Below are 24,807 nucleotides of genomic sequence, written 5' to 3' on the forward strand. Positions count from 1 at the left end.
CTACTCCTTCAAAAAGGTGGGGTTAAAGGAGAGACAGGAGAACAAATGTTAGTTATTCTTTAACTCGGAGGGTAAGTTGAACAGAGGTTTTATGGTTTTATGTTTTTTTTATAGACCTAAGGAACAATCCTGCAGATATTATAACCCTTGTCAACAAGTGTGGACTCTGGACTGCCCTCTTCAACATTTGTGACAATTTACATAAAACAGCATTAGTAGACAGCTGGTGTTGTGATGCTGGTTGAATTGTTCATCTTTAATGTTCACTTATAATTTCAAAAGACTGAACAGATGGGGATATTTGAGTTAAAAATCCAGATGATTTTAGGTTTATAAATGGGAGGCTAGATAGTAGTGAGGAGAGCTCGAGAACTACTGGAAGTGCTGCTGGTTTGTTGGCAAACATATTTTTCTATAGATTTTCTATAGATTTTCTTCTTTTTCCTTTTTTAATCTTAATTTAAATTTTTGAAAAGACAATTATGGTCCCACATCTTGGTGTCTGTAACTTTAATTCTTTCATAAATTCCCTCCTTATCATGAGTTTGTCATTAACAGGATGTACAAACCAGACTGTTCCTAATAGGTGGCTGGTTAGGGGTTAGGTCTAGTCAAGGCAAAAGAAAACTAGGGATAATTAACTACATAATAAACTAATAAGTAAATAAAGTAGCTCACTCACCTCCTCACTGTTAGCTCCCATCTGCCCCCTATGGCCGTTAGGAGTCATGGCTCTATCTCTGAAGTAGGATCCTTCACTCTCCACCTCTCTGCAACGCTGCTGAACTGTGTAGCTGCTTCACGTGTGACAGTGTGTCATGTTTTCATGTACGATCACTAATGCATTTTGGGCTCAGCTGGTCAACTGGTTTGTGTCAACAGGTGTTGGTTTTTGTCCCAGCATCACAATAAATTATGTCATTTATGGTTTGCTTAAAGGATAAAACTGGTGTTTTTAATGCATTGCTTACCATCAACAATCCTATGAAAATAACAAAATCAACAATACGTTTGCTCTGCTCCCGTTACTTTCTGACTTCCCACGTTCCGTTTTTAGCCGTCAACCCGGAAGTCACTGGCTCCAATTGTAAGCTAAAAACTTTTAAATACAGCTCACAAAGACATAGTTTCAATTTTAAAAATCGCTAACTGTTACCATGAAAAGTCAGGCTGTTGTAGTTATTACCAAATCAAATTCAAATGGGAACAAATGCTTCATTACGCCGGGGACTATTTTCGGTGCTACGGAACTACTTTCCTGAGATGGAAAACGTGTCAAAGCCATAGCTACAGTAGCTACCAAACACAAGCTGACTGAGCTGAATGTGGCTCCTTCCTGATGAACAGATCTCAGTGGGGAAAATAAACTGGATTCCTTACACAACAAGTTTATTCCAGTCCCAGTATTCACTTTGGATTAAAGCTGTTTCACCTCATCTCTATCTGTGTATGAGATGACTTAGGTTTCATCACATGTTCATGACTCCTCCCCCTCTGTCCTCTGCTCTCACAGGGAGAAGATGATCTGGATCCTGCTGCTGCTCTTCCTCTCATCCTGTGTCTGCGGTCAGCTTCCACCTTCAATTCATTATCCAGAAATCTAAACATATTTTCAGCCTCAGTAACAGATTTTCTCACTTCATTACTCTCACAGCCTCTTTGTCTTTTTAATATGTTACATCTGTATGTTTACATGCACACCAATACTCAAATTTCTGTCAGTAAATCAGCTGATATTGTGATGTTTCCTCCAGAGTTTTCTTCTTGTCAGGTTGAAAAGCCTCTGAAACAGCATTTAGACCATCATGGACACTAAAACTCTCCAACAAAACCTATATAGACAGAGTGTTTCCTTAATCAGGTTCATATCAGAGTATTGGTGAGCATGTAAACACTCTCAGTCTCTCTGTTCCTCACTTTCCTCTCTCTCTCCCACAGGAACATTCATTGTGAATGTGAAGCAGATCTCCTATCAGGCAGAGGAGAACGGTAACGTGACGATGGAATGGATCTTCCCACCCAAACCCGACATGTCTCTCTCCTTACTTACCATCTACTGTGTAAAGGTGTCTCCAACTGAAGAAAAGACTTTATATTATTTACAAAACGGTGTTGAAGTCCCAGAATCTCAACATGAGCAGTTTGCAGGACGAGTGCGATGTGACGAACACAGACTCAGAGAAGGACACATCCCACTTCACCTGTCCAGACTCAGGACTAACGACTCAGGAACGTACCTGTGTGAACTGTTCACTGATTATGGAGGGAACTTCCATGACTGTTCGCTCAATGTCACTTGTGAGTAGAACTCAGTAGAACTCAGTAGAACTTTCCTCACTAGATTCATTTCAGCAGCTTCTCTAGTTAAAATAAAAACTACTGCAGGGTGGGGCTGTTACCATGGTTACCACTGTAGTACTACTGCAGGAGAGGACTGTTACCATGGTTACCACTGTAGTACTACTGCAGGAGGGGACTGTTACCATGGTTACCACTGTAGTACTACTGCAGGAGAGGACTGTTACCATGGTTACCACTGTAGTACTGCTGCAGGAGGGGACTGTTACCAGCAGCACTGGGCGGTATACCTTATTTTAATGTATACTGATATGAATTCATGTAAAGGTTTGAATTTATAATGCTGTCGGATTTGCAAAACCAGGAAATAAACAACTGTCCAACAATAGCTGGTGACCCGAATACCTGAACTGACCTCCCTGTTTTTTATTTTCTTCAATTAGTGAAGGACACTTTGAACTTCTATTTTTAAAATAACTATATTACAGATTTTTTACAAACATTATTTAACATTGAAATAAACACACAGAGTTATCTATTGTGGCCGGTTGTGCCAAACCTGTAATGAACAACTAAAGACAACAAATGATCTAAAACAAATTAAATATTGTCTGAACATAATACTTAGCTTCAGTCAAATTTATTTGACTTCTGAGAGCCGGATCCTTCTGTGGCAGAATTCTGACTTTATTCTCACAGGTCAATAGATTCTGAGATTAATCTCAGAACTCAAATAAACTTCCTGTTGGCATTCGGTTCACACAGCTTCACAGCTTCAAGTTGGCTGTCTCACCTTTGTCATTTTAGCTAAATCCAAAATATTCCCAAAAGCAGACAGACATGTTTTCCTTTCTTACAAGTTGATCTCATTCACTGGACATTTTCTTTGTTGCTACAAGGCCTTTCACAGTTCAGCGGTGATGTAGGTGCCTCATTGGTTGAAGTAGACTTTTTGTTTTTTTCAACTTGGGGCGCTCAAGGAGCTCTTCCAAAAAAAGCGCCAAAAGTGGAAAACTGCAAGACTCCAAGCAACACAAAAGCAGCTCACAAAAAGCTTCACTCACGTTGGAAAAAGAAAAAGGTTGTCCTCTGCTGCTAAAACACATCCTGTGTGATCAGGATACTTGTGTTTTATTTTCCAGGGAAAATGGGAACTGCCCCAGATCTACCAGAGGATCCAGAGCAGAGAGAACATGGATGGTTTGGTCTCATCGGAGTTGTGGCAGCAGCTCTAGTAGTTCTTGTAGCTCTAGTAGTTCTAGTAGTATTCACTCGTCAACGCTGTTGCTCAAACGAACAACAAGGTATTTGCTTTTCCTAGTTTGAAACATTTTATAAATATAATTTCTGTGTGTGTGTCCTTACTTGTTATTGTCTGATGTACAGGTCAAGGCCAAGAGGAAAACGTCGCTCCTGACTGACCAGACAAAGAAGAAAGAGCTCATCTCCTCAGCCCAAGCTGCTCCATGTGGGAATGGACAGACAGAGAGAGAGAGAGAGAGAGAGAGGGAAACAGAGGGTGATGAACCAGGAGCTCAGATGGACGGACAGCAGCGTAGGCCTCTGCCTCCGTGAGTTGGATGAAACTGAAACTGAAGTCATATGTTGAATGAAAGTGAGGAGGGAAAGAGTTCTGCTCATGCTACAAAGACTCTGGAGTCCGGTCTGATTAATGGCAGAGACTGTAAAGGGGAATAACACAAAGTTTCCTCAGCAGTGCGTCGCTTTTGGGCCCGAGCCCGATGTCCGTTTCATGCAGAATCATGTGAAGGAAGAGGGAAGCCGGTTGCTTCATGTTCTGCAGGTTGACTGGGTTAGAGAACAGTTGGACCTTGATCAGGACCTGGTTCTCATGGTCTGTTGTCCTGGGATTTCTGCACAAACAGATTGACGATCACAGCTGGGCCGCAGTCTGAAGAGGATGTGTGACTGTAAACAGCTGTTTATGTAGAGCAGATGACATCATGCCTTTGAACTCACCGGCTCCCAACCTGCTGTAGTTCAGATGTTTCAGGTGTCTGTCCTGAGACGCCATTTTGAGAGAGGTGAAGGCTGGGACTTGTAGTCCTTTGGTCCCTACATGTGTTGAGGTCATGGTGTTCCTTCTGCACAGCATTTTTCTGTGCTTGACTTGCACTTTATGCATAGGACACTCCATTTCCTTGAATGGGAAATGTATTTAATGTTAATCTAGTCAGTACACTGTAAACTGTAAATTGTCATCACCTGTAAGTAACTAAGCAAGCTGTTATAACTTGCAAGTAACTAAACTGTTGCAGCTTGTTTGAGGAGAGACTCTGTGTTCAGAGAGAGGAACAAGCTCCTCCTCTTTGCCTCCATATTCACAGGGAAATCTGTTAAAGATGAAAGAAAGACCATGATTTTGGATGAAAATCTGATATATTTACCTTTCTTATTTTAGCACTTTGTCATATTTTGCAATAATCGGTTTTTGGTTTGTGATGTAAGTGGACAAAATTTTAGCCATAAGCTTTCCCTATATGCTGACTATGCAGTTGCGACACCATTGTTGAGTTTCTTAATTTCGTATTTATGTTCCATTGTATTATTTTACCTTGCTTTATTTTGTTCAGTGTGCTGTTATTCATGTCTCCCTCAGTATTTAATGTCTATAGATTACAGTTTGAAATTCTATTACTGCAAATACTGAAACTCTTTTATCAGCATTTGTATACTTGGAGCCTTTATTACAGTGTGGGGGGTACGGGGGTCCCAAACAAAGTTCTGCCTCGGCCCCCTGTAGTGTAGAGCCGGCCCTGCCTGCAGATCCTTCATCTAAAGCCTTAAGCACTGAGCTGATATATCTGTCTGTCAGTCAGTGTGTCATCCTGTGTTCATGTACAATGTGACATCATGCTAACATGTACAATGTGACATCATGCTAACATGTTACCTATGTAATATGTTCTGTGCAGTATGTAGATATGAGCAGGGAGCCACCTGGTCAACATGCTAACTGAACAGTTGAGATGTGTTGACTTGCACTGAGTCAGTTTGTGGATAAGGAACTGTGGGCCAATGAAAAGCACTTTATTGACATGCTTTTAATATTGTTTTTGATTTCCCACTTTTAATCTTGTGGTGATTTTTTCATTTATTTTTTAATCACTTTAACGCATGCAAACATTTCCTTGTTATTAAGCACTTTTCCATTTTGTAAACTCTATTTTTAAATATGTATTATAGACTATCACTAATCATATTTTTCATCATATTGTTTAATTTTATATGCTGTGAATGTCATTCCACCATTCTGACAACTGACAAAGTAAAGCACAACTGTGTGCCAATCATATACTTTCTATCAAATGCACTTTATAAACATGCTTTAATTTATTTGTTTATATTTGTTTGATTTCCCACTTTTAATCTTGTGGTGTTTAATTTTTTTTGTGTAATCACTTTTGAACTAAAAGCTCTGCTTTTAGATATGTACTATATAGACTATCACTAATTATATATTTTTTTATCATATTTGCGCTGTTATCTTCCTCAGTCTTTAATGTCTTTACATTACTGTTCGAAATTCTATTACTGCAAATACTGAAAGTCTTTTAACAATATGGCATCATGCTAACATGCTACCTATGTAGGCTAATATGTTCTGTGCAATATGTGGATAAGCGAATTGTGATTACTGTGTGCCAATCCAATCCTGTACTGTTAAACATAAGATAGATAATTCTACATTATTCTGGAAAAGCACTTTTTTATTATCATGTTTTATTTGTTTTTTCTTTTCCCACTTTTACTGTTGTGATGTATCTTAATTTATTTTTTAAATCACTTTTGAATGTTTCCCATTTGGTCTCAACTCCTTTCTACAAATATTACATTTTCTTTTCATTATTCCTTTTGATGAGCCATTTTGTAAGCTCTGCTTTTAGATAAGTACTATATAAACAGAGACTATTGCAAATAATTTTTAAATAATATATATATATATATATTTATATTTTACTTTTAGTAAAATATTTTACTTTGATTTTATATGTTGTGAATGTCATTATATAATTCTGACAAACTGTTTTAATAAAAGTAAAGCTCATTCCAGGTTTCTAATGAAGCTTTAACTCTTCTCCAGACCGCGGCTCACACAGTCGTTCTGTTTCTGAGGAGAAATTCTCTGGTTCTGAAATACTGAATGATGAATTTCAGGTAACGTTTCTTCAAAAAGGATTTATAGTGTTTAGGAGTGACGTCATTTACCTCCCTCCTCACCCTGTGACAGGTTCAAATCCACATGGACCTGTTCATACATCCGTCCATTATAATGAGTAGATTCATCATCACATCCTCCAGCATGAGGCGGTGATCACATGAGATGCTTTGTTGAACTCGGCTGCAGCTTTTCTTCACTTATTTTTGATGGTTTGGATGCAGCAGGATTTGAAAATGACTTTTTTACCTCGTCCAGCAGGTTTTCATCAGGATCACTGACAAAAAGACAGTAAGAGACGGATGGATGAAATGAATCTGTTTAAAGAACTTGTGCATCCTGACATGAACCCAGTAATATCTCAGCTCTGCTTTAATCCAGCAGGGGGCAGCAGAGGTTCAGAGGGAAATATCAGGACAGACTGCAGGTGTTTGAAGAGTTTTATTTTTCCCAGAAGGAGAAGTCCTCTAATAAACTTGTGTTCATGTTGCTCACTGAGTTAAAGTGGATGCAGACCAGTTGAACTTTATTTGAGACTCATTTTACTTTATTTACTTTAGATGCTGTTATTTGGATTTTTATTTGTGTTGTTTAAAACTCCTCTTACTTTCTCCTTACAGTTTCTATAAGCTAAAGCAGCATTTTATAATTTTGGTCAAATCTCTTGTAATTGATCTGATAAACTAGTTTTTAAGTAATTGGAGCTTACTGCAGTACTGTTTTTGAAGTTTTCATTTTTTTAATAATTAGAGATAATATCGTGTATTGAGATAGTTGTACTATGTAATCTTCATATCAGCACAGTCCTGGACCAGACTGAGTGTCAGTGCGTCACAGTTTGACATCAATAACAGATCAGATCGATCACATTCAGTCAACAGCTGCTCATAGTCTTCCTGTAGAGTTTTTTACTCCAGCTGTGAAATTCTTCCAATTAATTATAGAGAGTCAGGCAGCAGCGTCTCTCCTCCTGTGGAAAATGATCCAACTGCAAGACAGGCATGTTGACTTTGCAGGACAGTTGAATAATACTGACTAAAAGTCAAAAAACATGCTCACATTTTATATTCTTTATCACAGTTTGACAGTAATGTAAGAAATTTTTAACTCATTAAATGGAAGAAGCAGATAAGTGGTGTGACGCTGATAGATTCAGTCCTTGGTCAAGAATGAAAACCTGTTTCCTTCATTTATCTACCAAAAGGTAAAATCCCCTGGTGAACTGGTAAAGTTTTAACCTGTAGGTGAATTCGAAGATCAAGGAGTGGATCAGCTGGGAACTGCATGAGACCAAGAAAGAGAGGAAGGTGCAGAGACTAGAGGCATATAGACCTGGTTGTGAGTGACACACAAGCTCCGCAGTTTTTCCCTTGAAACAATGGGGACACTGCTGAATACATCATACTTCATAAGTCATGAGACACGACAACCGGCTTGTCCTGCCCCTTTCTTTACAGTCTATGTTCGTGCTTGCCTGCAAGCGATCCGTTTTGTTTTACTTTCTTTATCCCTGATAAGCAAACACACCTGTCCCTTCAACTTTCTGCTTTACACATAGCTTCTGTATTGGCCTCATGTATTTCCAACGACAAACATCCAGAGAACAGAAGATTTCTCCTGTAGTTTATTGGCAGCCTGTGGGGAAAGGTCGGGTCAGCTGTCAGTGGCAGTGAGGGGAAACTTTCTAGGCGGCGGCTGAAGGGAAACTCAGCGGCTCTTTGACTGTTGACTGTCTTCAGCTTTAGGGGAAATACCAAGCTATTGGTCCGCTCCAAGCTCAGCTCGCCCCTGTTTCAGATGTGTACACAGATAAACAACAAGTTAATGAAGAGAAAGTAACTTAGGAGATAGAAAAGAACATAAGAAAACAGAAAAATAAAGAGTAAAGACATGGGGGAAAAAAATACAGTTATGTTTGGAAGTTATGACAAAATGTATGATAGCAAGTCAGGAGGATTGGTTCTTATTAGCCTTAGTTTAAAGATTTGCGTAAATAATCCATATCACTCATGTAGTAGCTATTTTCCACAATAACGGAATTCACAACACAGTCAAATGTTTTATCTTTGTCAGACAAACAGCATATATGTCAAATTCATGCCATAAGATCCTATCAGTACTAAGATAAGTGACTAAAAAAGTGTTAACCTTTTCACATTCATAGAAATTGCTTCTGTCCATATATTTTGACGAGGAATGATTAGAGGGATAAATGTTATGAGGGATCTTGAAAAGCATTTCTCTAAATGTATTAGGTTTATAAACTCTAGCACTGCCATCCAGTAGAATGTAACCCTAACCCTCTATGGAGAGTAAAACCTTTCTCAAGTACTTATTATCACGTTTTATTATTACATGTTTTATTATCACATGTTTTTATGCCATCTAAAGGCATGTAACATCTCGAATCCGGGTAAGTAAGCGAAAGTAAACAAGTCACCCTTACTGCAGTGGCATCTCACTAGTACACCTGTGTAATAACATTGTTCTGTGCAGACTCTCCAACAGCAGCGCCGAACTTCAACTTTGGAAAATAAAAAGGAATATGAAATCCACAAGCCTTTCCTGCATGAAGAACACCTGCCTCAGATCAAAGTCTCTGAGGTTTCCTACCGTACAGAAGAGGAAGACAAAAACATTAACAGAAAGGGCTTTGATTCCAGTAACCGTGTTTAGAGTGCAAGAAATGAAATGCAACTGTTTGTTGATTGCTAATGATATGCGGGCAGAGTTGGGCTTTTACACAGCACTTCAACCAGACATCATGTAGCAGTCGGTCAGAAGTCTTTTTTCTTCCAAGGCCGACGTCATGACCAATTTCTAACAAATATTTAACAACTGAATAAGATCCACATCCACACAGGCTGCCTTGATCCGTCAGTGGAGCGGTTGTCTCTAAGGCATCACGGCCAAATCGAGGAGCACTGAGGGTCACGACCTCCTGGCTGCTGTGAGACTTCTGCCCTGTTAGTACCGTGGTTCTCTGTAGAACCATAACAGGGGTTCCTACGGAGACCTCTGTCTTCTCATCTTAGGTATAAAGTACTACAAGACTACAACTAATAATAAGCAAACTGCAATACTGTTGATTGAAACTGACAACTATTAGGTTATAGAAAAAAAGGGCATAGCTGAATTTTGGCATGTTTATTTACCTTTTCACATTAGGTCATGTAAGATGCATCGACCCTACAAGTTCAAATGTCTCAATTTCAGTTTTTAAATGCGTCAGTGGCTTTGTTCAGGTCAGTGTTCTCAGCATTCCTTATTGGCAGTTAAGTGGGCAAAGTTTCCAAAACGTGTTGATACCTGACTGAGGTGAGCAGTGAGCAGGCTGAGCTCCTTCAGTCTAAAGAGAAACTTTCCTTCAGTTTCTCAGCAGACAGCGGGTGTCAGGGAGGTAAATCCTATCTAGTATCAACAGGCTGGGGAAACTCTGTCATCTCATGGGCAGATCATCATTCTAAACTTTTGTAGACGTCAAATGTCAATATTGCATTATATAATTTCAGAGCAACACAGCATAGACATTAACAAGATTGATTGGCTACGCCCTGCAGATTTGGTGTCTGTTTCGTTTTTTTCTGCCAGCAGGTAAGAACCATGACGTTCTTGGGCTATTCTTTTTTAAAAATACGTTCTTTAATAAATATATGTAAATGACGATGTGATGGTTTAGCACTGAAGCAGAACTATTCTCTGTTACACAGGGCTGTTGTAAGGTTGTAAGGTTCATGAGAACTATGAACTAGAGTGAGGTGCAAATTTTCCAACTTTGAAGTCACAGAAAAGATTTACAAATGTGCCAGGTCATATTTAAATGAATGCAGTAGGAGCTGTAGTAGGATATTTGCTCACATTTATTTATTTATTTGTGTATTTTTTGCCATGTTTTCCCGTACAAATTGCAAATCTGCCTCTCTCGCTCTGCAACAACACTGAGGTCACACTGCATGCAGGGACTTGCATGCAGCATGAAGCATTCCCATGGAGATCTAAAAACTGGTTTTTGTGAAGCTTTGTTTTATCACGTGAAACGTTTGTACACCCGAATGTTTCAAAGACAGGTGGAGAAGAGTGAAAATTGCTGTCCACTTCACCTGCAGTTAAACAGATTTTATTAGGAGCAACATAGTTTAAGAGGCTCTAGAAAGGGACTGTGCCGATGCGAATTGTTGTTTATAGTGAGTCTATGCTGTGAACAGAGCACAGCAGTATGCTGCTGCCAGCAGGAGCGGAGAGAGGAGAGCGGACAGTAAAACTGTTAAGAGTGTAGTTATGTTTTAGTTCCTAGTATTACCACAGTGCCAATTTACTGTTCTGTTAAAGAGTGTGCATGTGTGACAAGGCTGAGTAACCAATTAGCCTTTTAAGCGGATATATTTGTTGTAATGTGTAATTTCCGTTGCTGCATGGAAGCTGACCCTGTAGGATTGGCTTACCCGGAGCTGCTGCCACTGTGAAATGTGTCAGGTTGCTGTGTGAATTTGTTAATGTGTAACTGTGTTACGTTTAGCGTAACTTCTGTTGGAATATCACAATCCATTAACTGGCCACATAGCCTAATGGAGAGAGAGGCAGTGATGCTGTTTGACTTCATTGTTTTATTCATCTTGTTATGGCAATTGTGAAATGGATACCATTTCTTACTTATTTTTGGTTCTTTCAGTAGGCCAATAGTATAATTTGCTGTAGGTCTGGATACAGGGAATTTGTTATTGTTAGGGCAAATACTCTACAGTCCAGCTTTAGGTAATAGTTTCTACAGATGGATTACATATGTGACGACAATGTCTGTTGTTTATCTGTTTAGACCAGTGATTCTCAACCTTTTTCATATCAAGGACCCCAAATTCAGTCCACATTAGAGCCACAGACCCCCATTTGATGAGATTTTGTCTCTCGGACCCAAATCTGAGAATATTGTTATTGTCAGATATGATTTTGTCCAGAACTCCATGACTGTCTGTATTGTAGGTAGAGAGATAACAGAGAAACTATGATCAGAACAAAAAGAAAAAAAGCCATGTAGCCTCAATCTCAAAAGTTTTGAATGCAAAGGGTAAAAGCACAATACGTCTTTGTAAATACATTTGTATTTTAAATCAAAGTGCCTTTTGTTAACTCACCTGACCAACTCGCATCCCCTGTCGAACTCGAAGTGCCTGTCTGATCTCCCCGGTGGCGCATGCATTGGAGGCCGAAGGGATTACTTAGTGTTGATGCGCAAGGAAAAATAGTTCCTATAAAGGCAACTAGAGGAAATGCTGGAATAAAAGATAAACCTATTATAGCCCCTATATTGGCCATATACAGTACATGATAGCATACTGCGTTTGGAATAATAACCTTTGCGATTCATGCGTAAACATTGCCACTCGCACTCAAGTTACAAAATTATATCCTTGTAATTAAATACAGTGTTTATTCGGTTACACCACTGTAAAACAAGTTTTCCTCGAAATCACCATTCCCCTAAGATTGTATTGTCATGTTGGCAAATGGTCGAAATAAAGTCACGTTGTGACTCGACGTCTATTAGACTTGTTGGCCTCGACGCAGGTTGAGGAAATGTTTGCTGGGTAGTTCTCTTCAACGCCACACATACAAATGAACATAGGCCTTATACATCTTGTATGTTAATTTGTATAAAATATTCATAATATTGATTGATATGTTTTTTTTTAGTTTTTTTTTTACCATTTTTGTAAGAAAGAAAAAAAAGAAAAAAATAGAACAGAACTTTGTACATTCCTAGAGGTCTTATTTTAGCATTTATCAATACACAGGATATGATATTAATATCCCTTGTGCCATAATCCAAGGTGAGCATTCATATAGATCCAATTCAGAGTTTAACAGAATGATACACTACCATACCAGTGAGTACCATAGAAAACATCAGGCTACAACGTCATAAATCTACAGTACCATAAGACAGGCAGCAACATTCACCAGCTACCTGCTCTAGCTTCAGGGTGAGTGAGTGTAGGTAAATCATTGGGGTTTTCAAGTGGCTCCTCCTTCACCCATGTTTCGTTGAATTAGGCCCACGACACCTCAAGAAGGCTCAACAGTGTATTCCAGCGTCCCAGAAACAGAAACACCCCCCTCCCCTCTCTGCCCACACTCAGCAGAGCCAAGTCCACTTCACTGCTGCTGCTGTCACCTGCAGCTTGTTATCAACAACACTACTTTACATCACACACATTATTCATTTATCACTTAGGTATTAATTATGTTTTGTTTTAAATATTATATAAAGGGGGCTATATTGTTAAAATGAATAATTGCAGGGAATGGTTTGGTTGCAGAACATTTTTGTTGTGAATAAAAAATGTTTCAAAAATAATCAATTTTAACAATCAAATTATTTTAATTTTTATCTTGTCTAAAATATATTACTTGGAAGACGTGCACCTCTACATTAACTACCAGAGTTCTTTTTAGTTTTTTTTTTTTTTTTATCCCGAAAGTGTTTCACATTTATTCATGTGATTAAAGTATTGAAACTAGAAGTTATAGCTGCATCCGCCGAAGGCCTTCCAGATATTTCTGTAAAATGAATCTCCACCCCTCCACCCGCCTTCCACTCTCTGCGCTCTGCAGTTCAAGTGTCGTTTTTGACCTCTGATCACGTTAACTGGCTCCACTTTGTGGTAAAATTTGATTTGATTGCTTGGTAAAGGTTGAACTTTGAGGAATCCTGTAGGAGCGACCAAATCCTGTAGGAAGCAGCTGCAGGATTCCTAGAGGACTGTGACCGGTCCTGCAGGAACTCTTTAAGCCCTGCATTAATACAGCTAATTCCTGCTGGAGTCCTGAGGGACCATGACCTGCAGGATTTTAAAATTACTGCATTATTTAAGTAAAATCCAGCAGGAATCCTTCAAAAATCCCACAGGAAAATGATCATGAAAATCCAGCAGGATTCCCTCAGTTTTCCTGCATGAATCTGCATGAATGTAGGACTTTCTGTAACTGTAACCACATATATACATACATAATATAGATCATTGAAATCAATATTTGTTGTCAAATGAAACATGTTTGGTAAGCAGCAGTGTAATAATCAGGATAAAGTACAGGGAGCCGGTAATTCTTCCACTCTCAGCTCCAGCAGGTGAATCAGACCCAGACTTCATATCTCACATGGCTCGGTGTCTGCTGTCGGTCCACAGGACGGCTGGAGGTGTGAAGGGATCTGAGAGGCTCTACTGCCTGAGATGACTTAGGTTTCATCACATGTTCATGACTCCTCCCCCTCTGTCCTCTGCTCTCACAGGGAGAAGATGATCTGGATCCTGCTGCTGCTCTTCCTCACATCCTGTGTCTGCGGTCAGCTTCCACCTTCAATTCATTATCCAGAAATATAAACATATTTTCAGCCTCAGTAACAGATTTTCTTACTTCATTACCCTCACAGCCTCTTTGTCTTTTTAATTTGTTACAACTGTATGTTTACATGCACACCAATACTCAAATTACTGTCAGTAAATCAGCTGATATTGTGATGTTTCCTCCAGAGTTTTCTTCTTGTCAGGTGGAAAAGCCTCTGAAACAGCATTGAGACCATCATGGACACTAAAACTCTCAAACAAAACCTATATAGACAGAGTGTTTCCTTAATCAGGTTAATATCAGAGTATTGGTGAGCATGTAAACACTCTCAGTCTCTCTGTTCCTCACTTTCCTCTCTCTCTCCCACAGGAACATTCATTGTGAATGTGAAGCAGACCTCCTATCAGGCAGAGGAGAACGGTAACGTGACGATGGAATGGATCTTCCCACCCAAACCCGACATGTCTCTCTCCTCACTTTACATCCTTTGTTCACTGGTGTCTCCAACTGAAGAAAATACTTTATATTATTTACAAAACGGTGTTGAAGACCCAGAATCTCAACATGAGCAGTTTGCAGGACGAGTGCGATGTGACGAACACAGACTCAGAGAAGGACACATCCCACTTCATCTGTCCAGACTCAGGACTAACGACTCAGGAACGTACCTGTGTGAAGTGTCCACTGATTATGGAGGGAACTTCAGTGCGTGCTCGCTCAATGTCACTGGTAAGTAGAACTCAGTAGAACTCAGTAGAACTTTCCTCACTAGATTCATTTCAGCAGCTTCTTTAGTTAGAAGGAAAACTACTGCAGAATGGGACTGTTACCATGGCTACCTCTACAGTACTGCTGTTACCATGGTTACCACTGTAGTACTACTGCAGGATGGGACTGTTGCCATGGTTAACACTGTGGTACTACTGCAGGAGGGAACTGTTACCATGGTTACCGCAGTAGTACTACTGCAGGATGGGACTGTTACCAGTAGGACTGGGCGGTATACCTTATGTTAAAGTATACTGATAAGAATTCATGCAAAGGTATGAATTTTCACAGTACCATCGTCAACAGTGTTTTATTGGTTTTTATTGGTATTGGTGAAAGTTCACCTCATTTTTCTGATTGGCATCTCTCCCTTATGGAACTGCTGTGGATGTTTACACTGTTATCACTGTTATCTCCATTATCAGTGAGGCTGCTGTTCCCTAGCTCTAGATGCCATTCAATCCCATTCATGATATCATTTATGATACAAATCCAAACTTCAGACATAACATAATCCATGGAGGAGATTTATGGGTCAAAGATGTAAGCATAAAATAGTCGTATGAAAGCAAACATCTTACATTTTATTTGTGAATGAAAAGTAGGCTAGTTCCTAACTGATTTCTTTCAAATCAATCTGCACTCTCACTTTAACCTGAAAAGTTTGGTTTGTTTAGATGGGAAATCCCGCCTTACACAGCAAAAAAAATAAAATAAAACCGGAATTATCCTTTAATCCAAATCATGTTTATAGATGCAACTCATGGACCTGTAAAGTAACTCACTGTTAGCCTTTCTGCCCCCTAGTGGCTGTTAGGAGTCATTTCTCTCTACAGACACTGAACCAGATCCTTCACTCTCCTCTCAGCAGCAACACTGCTGAACTGTCGCTGCTTCACATCTGTGACACTGTGTGTCCTTGTTCTGATCACATGCATCCAAACATTTTGACTGACTCTTACTAAACCACTCTCTGTTGATCCAAGCAGAATATAGAGAAACAACGACAGTGATGTAGGTGCCTTATTGTCTAAAGTTGACGTATTTTTCTTGGGGCGCTCAAGGAGCTCTTCCAAAAAAGGCACCAAAACTAGGAAACTGCAAGACTCCAGCAACACAAAGGCAGCTCACAAAAAGCTTCACTCACATTGAAAACAAGAAAAGGCCATCCTCTGCTGCTAAAACACATCCTGTGTGATCAGGATACTTACTTGTGTTTTATTTTCCAGGGAAAATGGGAACTGCCCCAGATCTACCAGAGGATCCAGAGCAGAGAAAACTTGGATGGTTTGGTCTCTTCGGAGTTGTGGCAGCAGCTCTAGTAGCTCTAGCAGCTCTAGCAGCATTCGCTCGTCAACACTCTTGTCCAAACGAACAGCAAGGTATTTGCCTTTCCTAGTTTTAAACATTTCATAAATAGAATTCATGTGTGTGTCCTCACTTGTTATTGCCTCATGTACAGCTCAAGGCCAAGAGGAAATGTCAACATTGGGCTCATGACTGACCAGACAAAGAACCAAGAGCTCATCTCAGCGAAACAGGGGGTGATGAACCAGGAGCTCAGATGGAGGGACAGCAGTGTAGACGTTTGCGGAGTTGAATGAAACTGAAACTGAATGAACAAGTTGAATCAAAGTGGGGAGGAAAAGAGTTCTGCTCATGCTACAAAGACTCAAGTCCAGTCTAATTAATGGCAAAGACTGTAAAGAGGAATAACACAAAGTTTCCCCAGCCGGTCGCCTCACGTTCTGCAGGTTGCAGCTGTATTGGTGTTCTGTTCCTTCAGGTTGGTGAAGACTGGACAGATGTTATAGACTGGGTTAGAGAACAGTTGGACCTTGGATCCAGAGCAGAGAGAAGATGGATGTTTGATTTCACCACAGCTGTGCCACAAGCTCTAATAGCTCTAGCAGCTCTAGCGGCGCTAGCAGTATTCTTTCCTCATCACTGTCCCCCAAAAGGCCAATATGGTATGTTGGCTTTTCATTATTTTTAACATTTGTAACATTTTCTAAATATAATTTATGTGTGCGTGCATGCCAATGTGCTATGCTCATTCCTCACTTGTTACTGTTTCATGTACAGATAAAGACCCAGAGGAAAACAGGAGGAAAACCCCCGCCAGTGATCTCTATGCATGAATGGACATTTCAGAAATGATTCACTGTATTTCTTTTTTTTGGATCAGGTTGTGCCCGTCCATCCATCCATCAAACATGATATCTCAGCTGGTCTGATTTGGTTTCTCATGAATACTTTTACTTATCAGTGGCTTCATGCCTTCATTTTCATTACTGATAAACAGTAGCCTTTTGTAAAACATTATCATGTTAGTAGCCAAACACGAAATCCAAGAACAAAATATTGTATTTTACCAGTGGTCCAGTGTCAACAAGCTCATCTGTCAGTAGAAACATGAGATGGTCTGCAGGGATCTGACTCTGGAGTCCCCTCAGTCTAATGGCTGTTTGCCTTCACCATGCTCTCTAAAGTCTCCTGTTCAGGTTTGTAAGACCTGGTAGTCTTAAAAATACAGGACTGTTCCTCCTCTAGGAGTGCAGTGTTTCCATCCATTCAGTTCTGAAATAAGAGAATCACCTTTGGCCTCCTGCTCTGATTTGTAATTGAAGAATTTTTACAGCTACTTGATGTCTCCAGCAGGGAATTTCAGTTTAGCATAAAGGCAAGAGATTTTATTTATGAAGTAGAGATGTGTGTGTTTTACCAAAAGTGTGATTTAGAACTGCAATCTGAGTGAAAAGCAGAAAGCGTGCTTGTGTTCGGTACATGAGTGTCAGGTTGTGGTCATTGTTACAGTGTTGGTGTGTAAAGCAATTTCAGAAAAAAAAGTAAACTGTGAATGTAAATGAACAATTTTAGTTGTAGTTTTAAAAGTAGTTTACTTTTGGTGAAATATTTTGTTTTAATTGTATATTCTTTGAATTTCATTCCAACAGGAGAACTCCACAATTTTGGAAAAAGTGACACAAAGTGACAAAAAGCTCCTCACAGCTGAACCAGGATTGAATAAATCAGTCAATTCTACAGGTAAGGAAGCCCATTGAGGACATAAATTCATACATTTTATTTAGGCTATACTGTTTTCACAAGATAAGGAGTTAATTTTCTTTGTTTTCTCAAGATGTTGAGTTATTTTTATCTCATTATTTTGGGGAAAACATTTTTTTTTATCCTGATATAATGAGAAAGTTATCTTGAGATCTTGGGATAACAAAAAATGTTTTCCGAGATAAGGACATAATTTTCTCATTATCTCAAGATAACAAAATGTGTTATTACTAATTATATTTTTTCCTTTGTTCATACTTGGTGAGATAATGACATAAATAACTTGATATCTGGAGAAAACAAAGAAAACAAATTATCACAGGAAAACAGGTCAGATCATCTTCACCCTGCGGAGGGGAATCAGCAGGAATCAGAGTCTCTCCTGCTCTCATGGTTCTCCTTGTCCAGCTTCCACGCACACCTTGATGATGTCACACCTTGATGATGTCACATCTGTAACACCTGGTTCGAGACTGAGAGACTGCCTTCACTCAGTTTGATTCCCCACATGACAAAACTACCAGTATGTTGTAATGAGTCCAGGTCCAAGAGTGAGAACCTACATTTAGTCAGTTTAGGTCCAGGGAAAAGAAAGTTTTGAGTTGTCATTATCAGTTTTCTCCACTAGATGTCACTATATATCCATACAAATCCACTACGGTCTCTGCATTTGTTTACAGTTTTTCACAACTGCTTACACACATTTCCTGAACTGAAACTCCATTTTCCAAAAACCTAAAAACAAAAACCCACACCGCTCTGACCGAACCTCAGATGATGAGGTTCGGTCATGATGAGATGTTGAGACTGATGAGACCAAATGAAACATAGTAAGGTTCAGTGTTGACTTTCCTGATTATGAACATGCAGAGTGCTTTCAGATAGATGATGGAAGTGTTTTTACTCAGAAAATAAGCCCTTCTGCCACTTTAAAAGAGAGAGAGAGAGAGTGAGAGAGAGAGAGAGATTGTGTGTGTGTGTGTGTGTGTGTGTGTGTGTGTGTTTTAAGTGACAGGAAGGCAGGAAGGGAAGTCAGTGATATCCGGTGGCACCAGGCGGCACTAGGAGACATCAGAGACAAACAGTGACAGCGAAGTTGAAATGTAAATGTGATGACGCAATGACGCGCCAACTCAAGCGAATCAATGAGAGCACAATCACACAACTGGTTCCATACAACTGTAAACCAAGCAGGGTTATTATGGAACTTATTATGGATTACATTAAATTAGAAAGTAGGCTATGGACTCAAACATTAAGGGGTGTTTAAGGAGGTTTTGATGGGATCTCCTCCATTAATAACTCCCTTAACTCATTTCAAGGGGATTTTGATAAGGGGTGAATTCATGTAAATGTAAGGCTATTTACTGGCTCGTGGAGCAATCTGATCAACTCTGGATCCATCGTTGAAAAATACAGATATGAGATATTTATAGGCAAAGATCTCCTCCAGAACATGTCAGTGAGTGGGAAAGGAATTGATTGGACAGTGATATAAGCCAAATAGGAGAGGCATATACTCTATCTTCATCATCATCATCATAGCTGGAAAAAATACTGAAAAGCATAAAATGAAAACACATCGATATCTAGCAGTAGTAAGTCAAAGGCAATAGCTACTGTATGTTTTTAGCATAAAAAAGCTAAACTTCAGAACATAAACCAATGGGAGTTGGCTGCGTAAATGAAATGTGGGGAAAAGACAAGGCTGAGAGCCAAGAGAGAGAGACACTTGAGGCTTTTGTAGTAGATGTGAACGCCAGGAGAGAGAGAGAGAGAGAGAGAGAGAGAGAGAGACATTGTGTGTGTGTGTGTGTGTGTGCTGGAAACTACTTTTGGCATTACAAAATGTGATGTGAATGACAATTGTTTCATATAAATATAATTAAACGTAAATGATAAAAGTAATTTAATAGCTGTTTTCCTATTGCATCAAACACAACCAAGTCAATCTAAATCACCCTGCCAAACCCCTGCAAGAACCAGAGGTGGGACTCGAGTCCCAGTTTTAATTGCTTAAGACTTGACGTGATGTATGAAGAGAAGACTTGAGACTGGACTTGACTTGGGTTCTGGTGACTTGGGACTTGACTCTGACTTGTACTTTGATGACTTGAAAAGGTTTCTAAAGGCTTGACTTGAGATCTTGTGTTTGTGTAAATGACTTAGATTGAAAGTGATGAGATTTGTTCCAGCAGACGACTGAATTTAAATTCTGTTTTCTGAATTTGTATGGAATGATTGAATTTATTGAAGTTGAAACTGATTATAGAAATCAAACTCATGATGCTCTTACCAAGTTTTTATCCTATTAAAACCATATTGCATTGAAAAGTCCTAGATATTTAGTTTTCTTTAGGATATTAAATTGATACTGGACTCTTGATTTGATCCGACTTGGTAAGGTAATCTACATTTAGACTTGCGACTCGACTTCAGACTTGTACTTCAAGACTTGAGACTGACTTGGGACTCAAGCAAAGTTGGCTTGATCACACCTCTGGCAAGTGTATTTAAGTAAAAGTTATCATCTTGTAGCCATTTTTTAGCTAATTCACTCACTATTGAATTACATTTGATAGTTTTCACCAATGTCTTCAAAAGCAATTGCAAAAGAAGTCACACTTTCTTGCTTTTTGAAGACACTGAATGCTAGCTAGCTAAGATCAAAAAGCCAATGCAGGCTACAGATAACAGCTATTAAAGAAATCAGACAGTACAGATAGAAAAATCATCATAAAATGTAACACATCATGCTAAAACAGGACATTTCTGCAAGTTTGAAAATAAAAAGACTCCAAAAACGTAGCTTCTTTTCTTTATTGTGGCTTTTGAAAAATAACGGCTCCCTTTCTGGTGTCAAACTGAGAATGGCCCACCTCCTCTTCTTTGTGATTGGCTGTCTTTTAGAACCAATCACGACACAAGGTGTTCCCAACTTAGATGTTTTCAAATATTTTAAATTATATGTTAAATCCCTTGATTTAATGAAAAAGAAAAAAAGCTTATATTTTGAAAATAATTGGATTGTGATTGTTTATATATAACAATTGTGGACCAAAGTAGCGACCAAATCCTTTGGTCCAAGCACCTCTGTCTTCTTCCCCACCAGGATCAACCAATGACGCGATGGCAGGATGGAAAGCTGTGGCAGGCTGCTGATCATCTGTCTGTGCTGTCATGACATTGGTGAGTAGCCATAGTTTGCTTCTTCAAATGATGAAAGATTTATTTTTAGATACAAAGCAGCTCATGGACCTGTACAGTAGCTCCCTCACCTCCTCACTGTTAGCCTGTGTGCCCCCTAGTGGCCGTTAGGAGGCAGAGCAACGTCTCCAAACACTGAGCAGGATCCTTCACTCTGCTCTCTGCAGCACTGCTGAACTGTGGAGCTGCTGCACATCAAGACACTGTGTGTCCTTGTTACTGTTTACTGGCTGGCTTTAACATTATATGAATCTTAGATGTTGCAGTATTTTTCACAGAGTATTTTGGTGGTATGCTCTGAACTCTTGAACTGTTGATTTTCAGATTTTTTGCTCTCTTCCCTTCTCCCTTTCTGTCTTTCTTGCTCTTCAGCTGCTGCAGACCAGTTTCCATTTACTGTCAGTGTAACTCAGAGCGTCTACCAGGCAGAGGAGCAGTGTAACGTCACTCTGACATGGCTCTACCCAGCCACGGCCGACATGCCTCTTCACACGCTGTTCATCGACCTTCTGTACGTCAAACCTGAACCGTGGAGGAAGATTTTCCATGTGGAAAACGGCGTGGAGGACAAACTCTTTCCAGACGAGCAGTACAGGGGGCGAGTGTGGTGCGATGCAGAACTCGCCAGGAAGGGACGGATTGAATGCCAGTTCTCTGAACTCAGGCTCAACGACACGGGAACTTATCACTGTGTTGTAGCTGTTGGAAGGGACGGCCACTTTAAAACATGTGACCTCAATGTTACTGGTAAGCTGACATTACTAGCTTCTTTGTTATTTTGTTAGAATTCAGTTTTGGATGTGTATTATATACAAACTCTGGTATGATTTCTCCATGCAGCTGCAAAACAACCGAAAACACCAGAAGGTCCAGAGCAGAGAGAACCTGGATGGTTTGGTCTCATCGGAGTTGGAGCAGCAGCTCTAGTAGCTTTAGTAGCTCTAATAGCTCGAACAGCTCAAAAAGATCAAAAAGCTTGTCGAGCCCATTGCCCAAAAGAACAAGGTAGGCTTATATTTGCTTTTCCTAATTTTTAACATTTTATAAATATAATTTGTGTGTGTGTCAGTGTGCCATGCTGATTCCTCACTTGTTTTTGTCTCATGTACAGATCAATAGGAAAACGTTGCCATTGATCTCCTTCCTGTCCAGCAAAGTAATGAAGAAACTGTCTCTTCACCCCAAGCTGCTCCAAGTGTGAATGGACATTGCAGAAATGCTGGGTGTCCCCCCTTGACTCCGCACTGAAAAATGTACTGTGGGCCTTTTATTTTGAAAAGCCCTTGGCTTCTCGGCAGAGCATTCCTTGCCCCCAACCTGCGGCTGAATCAGTCCGCCAACTTTCTCTGTCACCCGTCCTATAGGTAGATCAGGCACTTCACCTCGGGCCCCACCAATCAATTTAAAAAATAGTGGAATGAAGTTGAATGAAGAGAAAATCTCCGTATGAACAAGCCCAGATCCTTTACAGGCACACGTGATGCACTGAAGCATTGCCACACGGTTATCTGTTAAATTACCTAATTCCACTAACGTTACTTAAATACCACAAGGTAAAAACGTTACCTACCGTTAAAGTTTGTAGAACAGCAGAAGAAGAGTTATCAGGTTACTGTTTACATCCCGTCACTAACACAGGAGAGTTTGGAGCAAGTTGTGGAATTTTAATTTTTTAAGCTTCCTACATTTCTATTGACAAGATGCTGCTGCACACTGAGATGACGCTGAGACTTAAAAGCCCCCTTTCAATGTCATCGCCCCCTCTGCACAGGATCTGGATACCAACACTAGTAATTTTGCAGCTGAACTGACTCCAGTCTTGCTAACGTTAGTTCAGTAGCTTCAACAGGATTTGAAACTAACAGCGTCAGGCGGCGACAAAAATCCTTTTGGACATTAATCAGCAGTAACAGACAAGACAGTCAAACTGTCCAAACTGAAGGACACTCCTCAGTCAGAGCAGCTGCACTGTGGATCAACCTGCCAAAGAAATCAGATCTGACACCTCAGTGTCTTCTGTTGAAGCACTTTTAAAGATGCACTTTTATAGGACTGCCTTTGTTTTGATGTTTTTATTGCTGCTTTCTATTGATCTTCTCTGTTTTATCATTTGTTTGTCTGCTTTTTGAATGTTTTTATTTTTATTTTACTTCCCTTCTTAATTATTGTACCTGTTTTATCATTTCTTCTCTAAAGCACTTTGTAAATCCATTTAGAAAAGCGCTTTAATAAAGTTTATTATTATTATCATTATTATTGTTATTATCATCATTATTATTATTATTATTATTAGCTACACTGGCAGTTATGACTATGAATATATTAGGTACTCCATCTGTATAGCTATAGCATAGGAGCATAGCATATTTGTCCTTCAAGTCTCTCTCTCTCTCTCTCTCTCAGTTCAATTCAAATAAGCTTTATTGGCATGACTGTTAGGATACAATGTTGCCAAAGCAGTATACATTGTCAAGTACATGTCAAGTACATGCTGTATATGATTAAAATGCAAAAACAAACTACAAAAAATACAAAACAAAAATAAAAAACGAAATATTACAATATACAGTCAAGTTGAGAATTATTCATGAAAATGAGCAAAAATGGCTGTAAAAACCTAACAACGCATTCAAACATATGGGGGAGCCGTATACTTTTCTTTTAACACAATAATCTTACAAACAGAAAAAGTTTTATTGAGTAAAACATTTTTCGGCAAAATATAGGTTTCAAAGTTTTTGGCACCCTTCCGATTAAAATTAGGTGAAGCTTCTCCTGGAGAGGAGAACAGCGCTGAGCCTCTTCCTGTAAAGTCTGACAGGCTTGGAGAACTCAGCTGGAGCGATCTGGGACCGTTCCTCCATGCAGAACATTTCAAGATCCTTCATATTCTTGGGCTTGAGCTTGTGGACCGCCCTCTTCAGCTCAGACCAAAGGTTTTCAGTAGGGATCAGGTCTGGAGACTGAGATGAACATTGCAAAACACTGATTTTGTGTTCCTGCAACCATTTCTGTGTTGATTTTGATGTGTGTTTGGGGTCGTTGTCTTGTTGAAAGGTCTTTCTACGGCTAAGTCTCAACCTCCTGGCAGAGACAACCAGGTTTTGGTCTAAAACATGCTGGTACTTAGTTGAATTCATTATATCATCGATCTTAACAGCTAGCAGCAAAACACCTCCAAAGCTTCAATGATCCACCAGCAGATTTTACTGTGGGGATCAGGTGCTTTTCCTTGCATGCAGTCGTCTTTTTCACCAAACATGCCGACGGTGTGCAAGGCCAAAAATTTAAATTTTGGTCTCATCTGATCCAATGATGCTTGGCAAAGTTCAGGTGCTGAAATTCATGTCCTGCTCTCAGTAAAGACTGCAGGAACTCGCCTTACACCACAGGAGATGGGCTGCAGCCTAACAACTGGACAAAAGACAAGAAGAACCAAGCAAGTTCAGACTGTGTGGATATCAACATGTTGCTCAGAGGAAATAGCATTTAACCACCTACAAATAGGTGACAAAATAAATTCAAAATCCAAAACATTATTGCAAGACAGACCTTAGGTTGGTTTGCCCAACTACTGAGAACTGAGCAGTTTGCTTCAGGAGGAAAGGCACAGATTCAACTGTGGAGTCGATCCGCCATCTAGTGGAGAAAAGTTTTATTACACGGGGAGCGGTGGTGGTCGGGGGAACAGCACTGCATGGAGCACCGGCACATGGTCCGTGCTCGTGCTGCTCTTGTCTGACTGAAAGTTTGGCAAATTCGGCGAGGGGCACGTGCAATCATGGAGAGTGATGACGGACGGGTCGGTACTACTGGTACCAAAACACAAGTTTTATTAGTTTCCCTCCCTCGGCTCCCTCCGCCCTTACCTGACATATACAGACACCTGCACATTTCAGTGGTGGAAAAAGTACTCAAATCCTTTACTTAAATACTATAGCATA

At 39.7% G+C, this 24,807-nt stretch overlaps 1 protein-coding gene across 3 annotated transcripts; it reads left to right on the forward strand.

Moving 5' to 3' along the window:
• Positions 1 to 1,511: 1,511 nt before the first annotated feature.
• LOC139915722 (programmed cell death 1 ligand 1-like) lies at positions 1,512 to 23,088 on the forward strand. 3 transcript variants are annotated; one of them, XR_013507964.1, is made up of 11 exons: positions 9,849 to 10,072; positions 13,764 to 13,816; positions 14,189 to 14,548; positions 15,817 to 15,969; positions 16,050 to 16,557; positions 16,673 to 17,091; positions 17,545 to 17,635; positions 20,769 to 20,845; positions 21,236 to 21,610; positions 21,704 to 21,868; positions 21,975 to 23,087. XR_013507964.1 is itself a non-coding variant. In XM_078291675.1 (9 exons), the coding sequence occupies exons 6-9, from the start codon at positions 20,794 to 20,796 to the stop codon at positions 21,980 to 21,982; spliced, it is 600 nt and encodes a 199-aa protein (XP_078147801.1). In that variant the 5' UTR covers positions 1,512 to 1,566; positions 1,939 to 2,298; positions 3,441 to 3,602; positions 16,050 to 16,557; positions 16,673 to 17,635; positions 20,769 to 20,793; the 3' UTR covers positions 21,983 to 23,080. The 3 variants fall into 3 exon arrangements, 1 of the variants encoding a protein (XP_078147801.1); XR_013507963.1 differs by having other exon boundaries at positions 16,673 to 17,635; positions 21,975 to 23,088; XM_078291675.1 differs by lacking the exons at positions 9,849 to 10,072; positions 13,764 to 13,816; positions 14,189 to 14,548; positions 15,817 to 15,969 and adding exons at positions 1,512 to 1,566; positions 1,939 to 2,298; positions 3,441 to 3,602 and having other exon boundaries at positions 16,673 to 17,635; positions 21,975 to 23,080.
• The last annotated feature ends 1,719 nt before the right edge of the window (positions 23,089 to 24,807 follow it).

The sequence above is a fragment of the Centroberyx gerrardi genome, chromosome 23 (assembly GCF_048128805.1).
Source record: "Centroberyx gerrardi isolate f3 chromosome 23, fCenGer3.hap1.cur.20231027, whole genome shotgun sequence".
In the NCBI taxonomy this organism is placed as follows: Eukaryota; Metazoa; Chordata; class Actinopteri; order Beryciformes; family Berycidae; genus Centroberyx; species Centroberyx gerrardi.

Coding starts and splice junctions, on each gene's coding strand:
- LOC139915722 (XM_078291675.1), top strand. CDS start 20,794: ATGGAAAGCTGTGGCAGGCTGCTGATCATCTGTCTGTGCTGTCATGAC. Junction 20,846..21,235: donor TCTGTGCTGTCATGACATTG/GTGAGTAGCCAT, acceptor CTTGCTCTTCAG/CTGCTGCAGACCAGTTTCCA. Junction 21,611..21,703: donor ATGTGACCTCAATGTTACTG/GTAAGCTGACAT, acceptor TTCTCCATGCAG/CTGCAAAACAACCGAAAACA.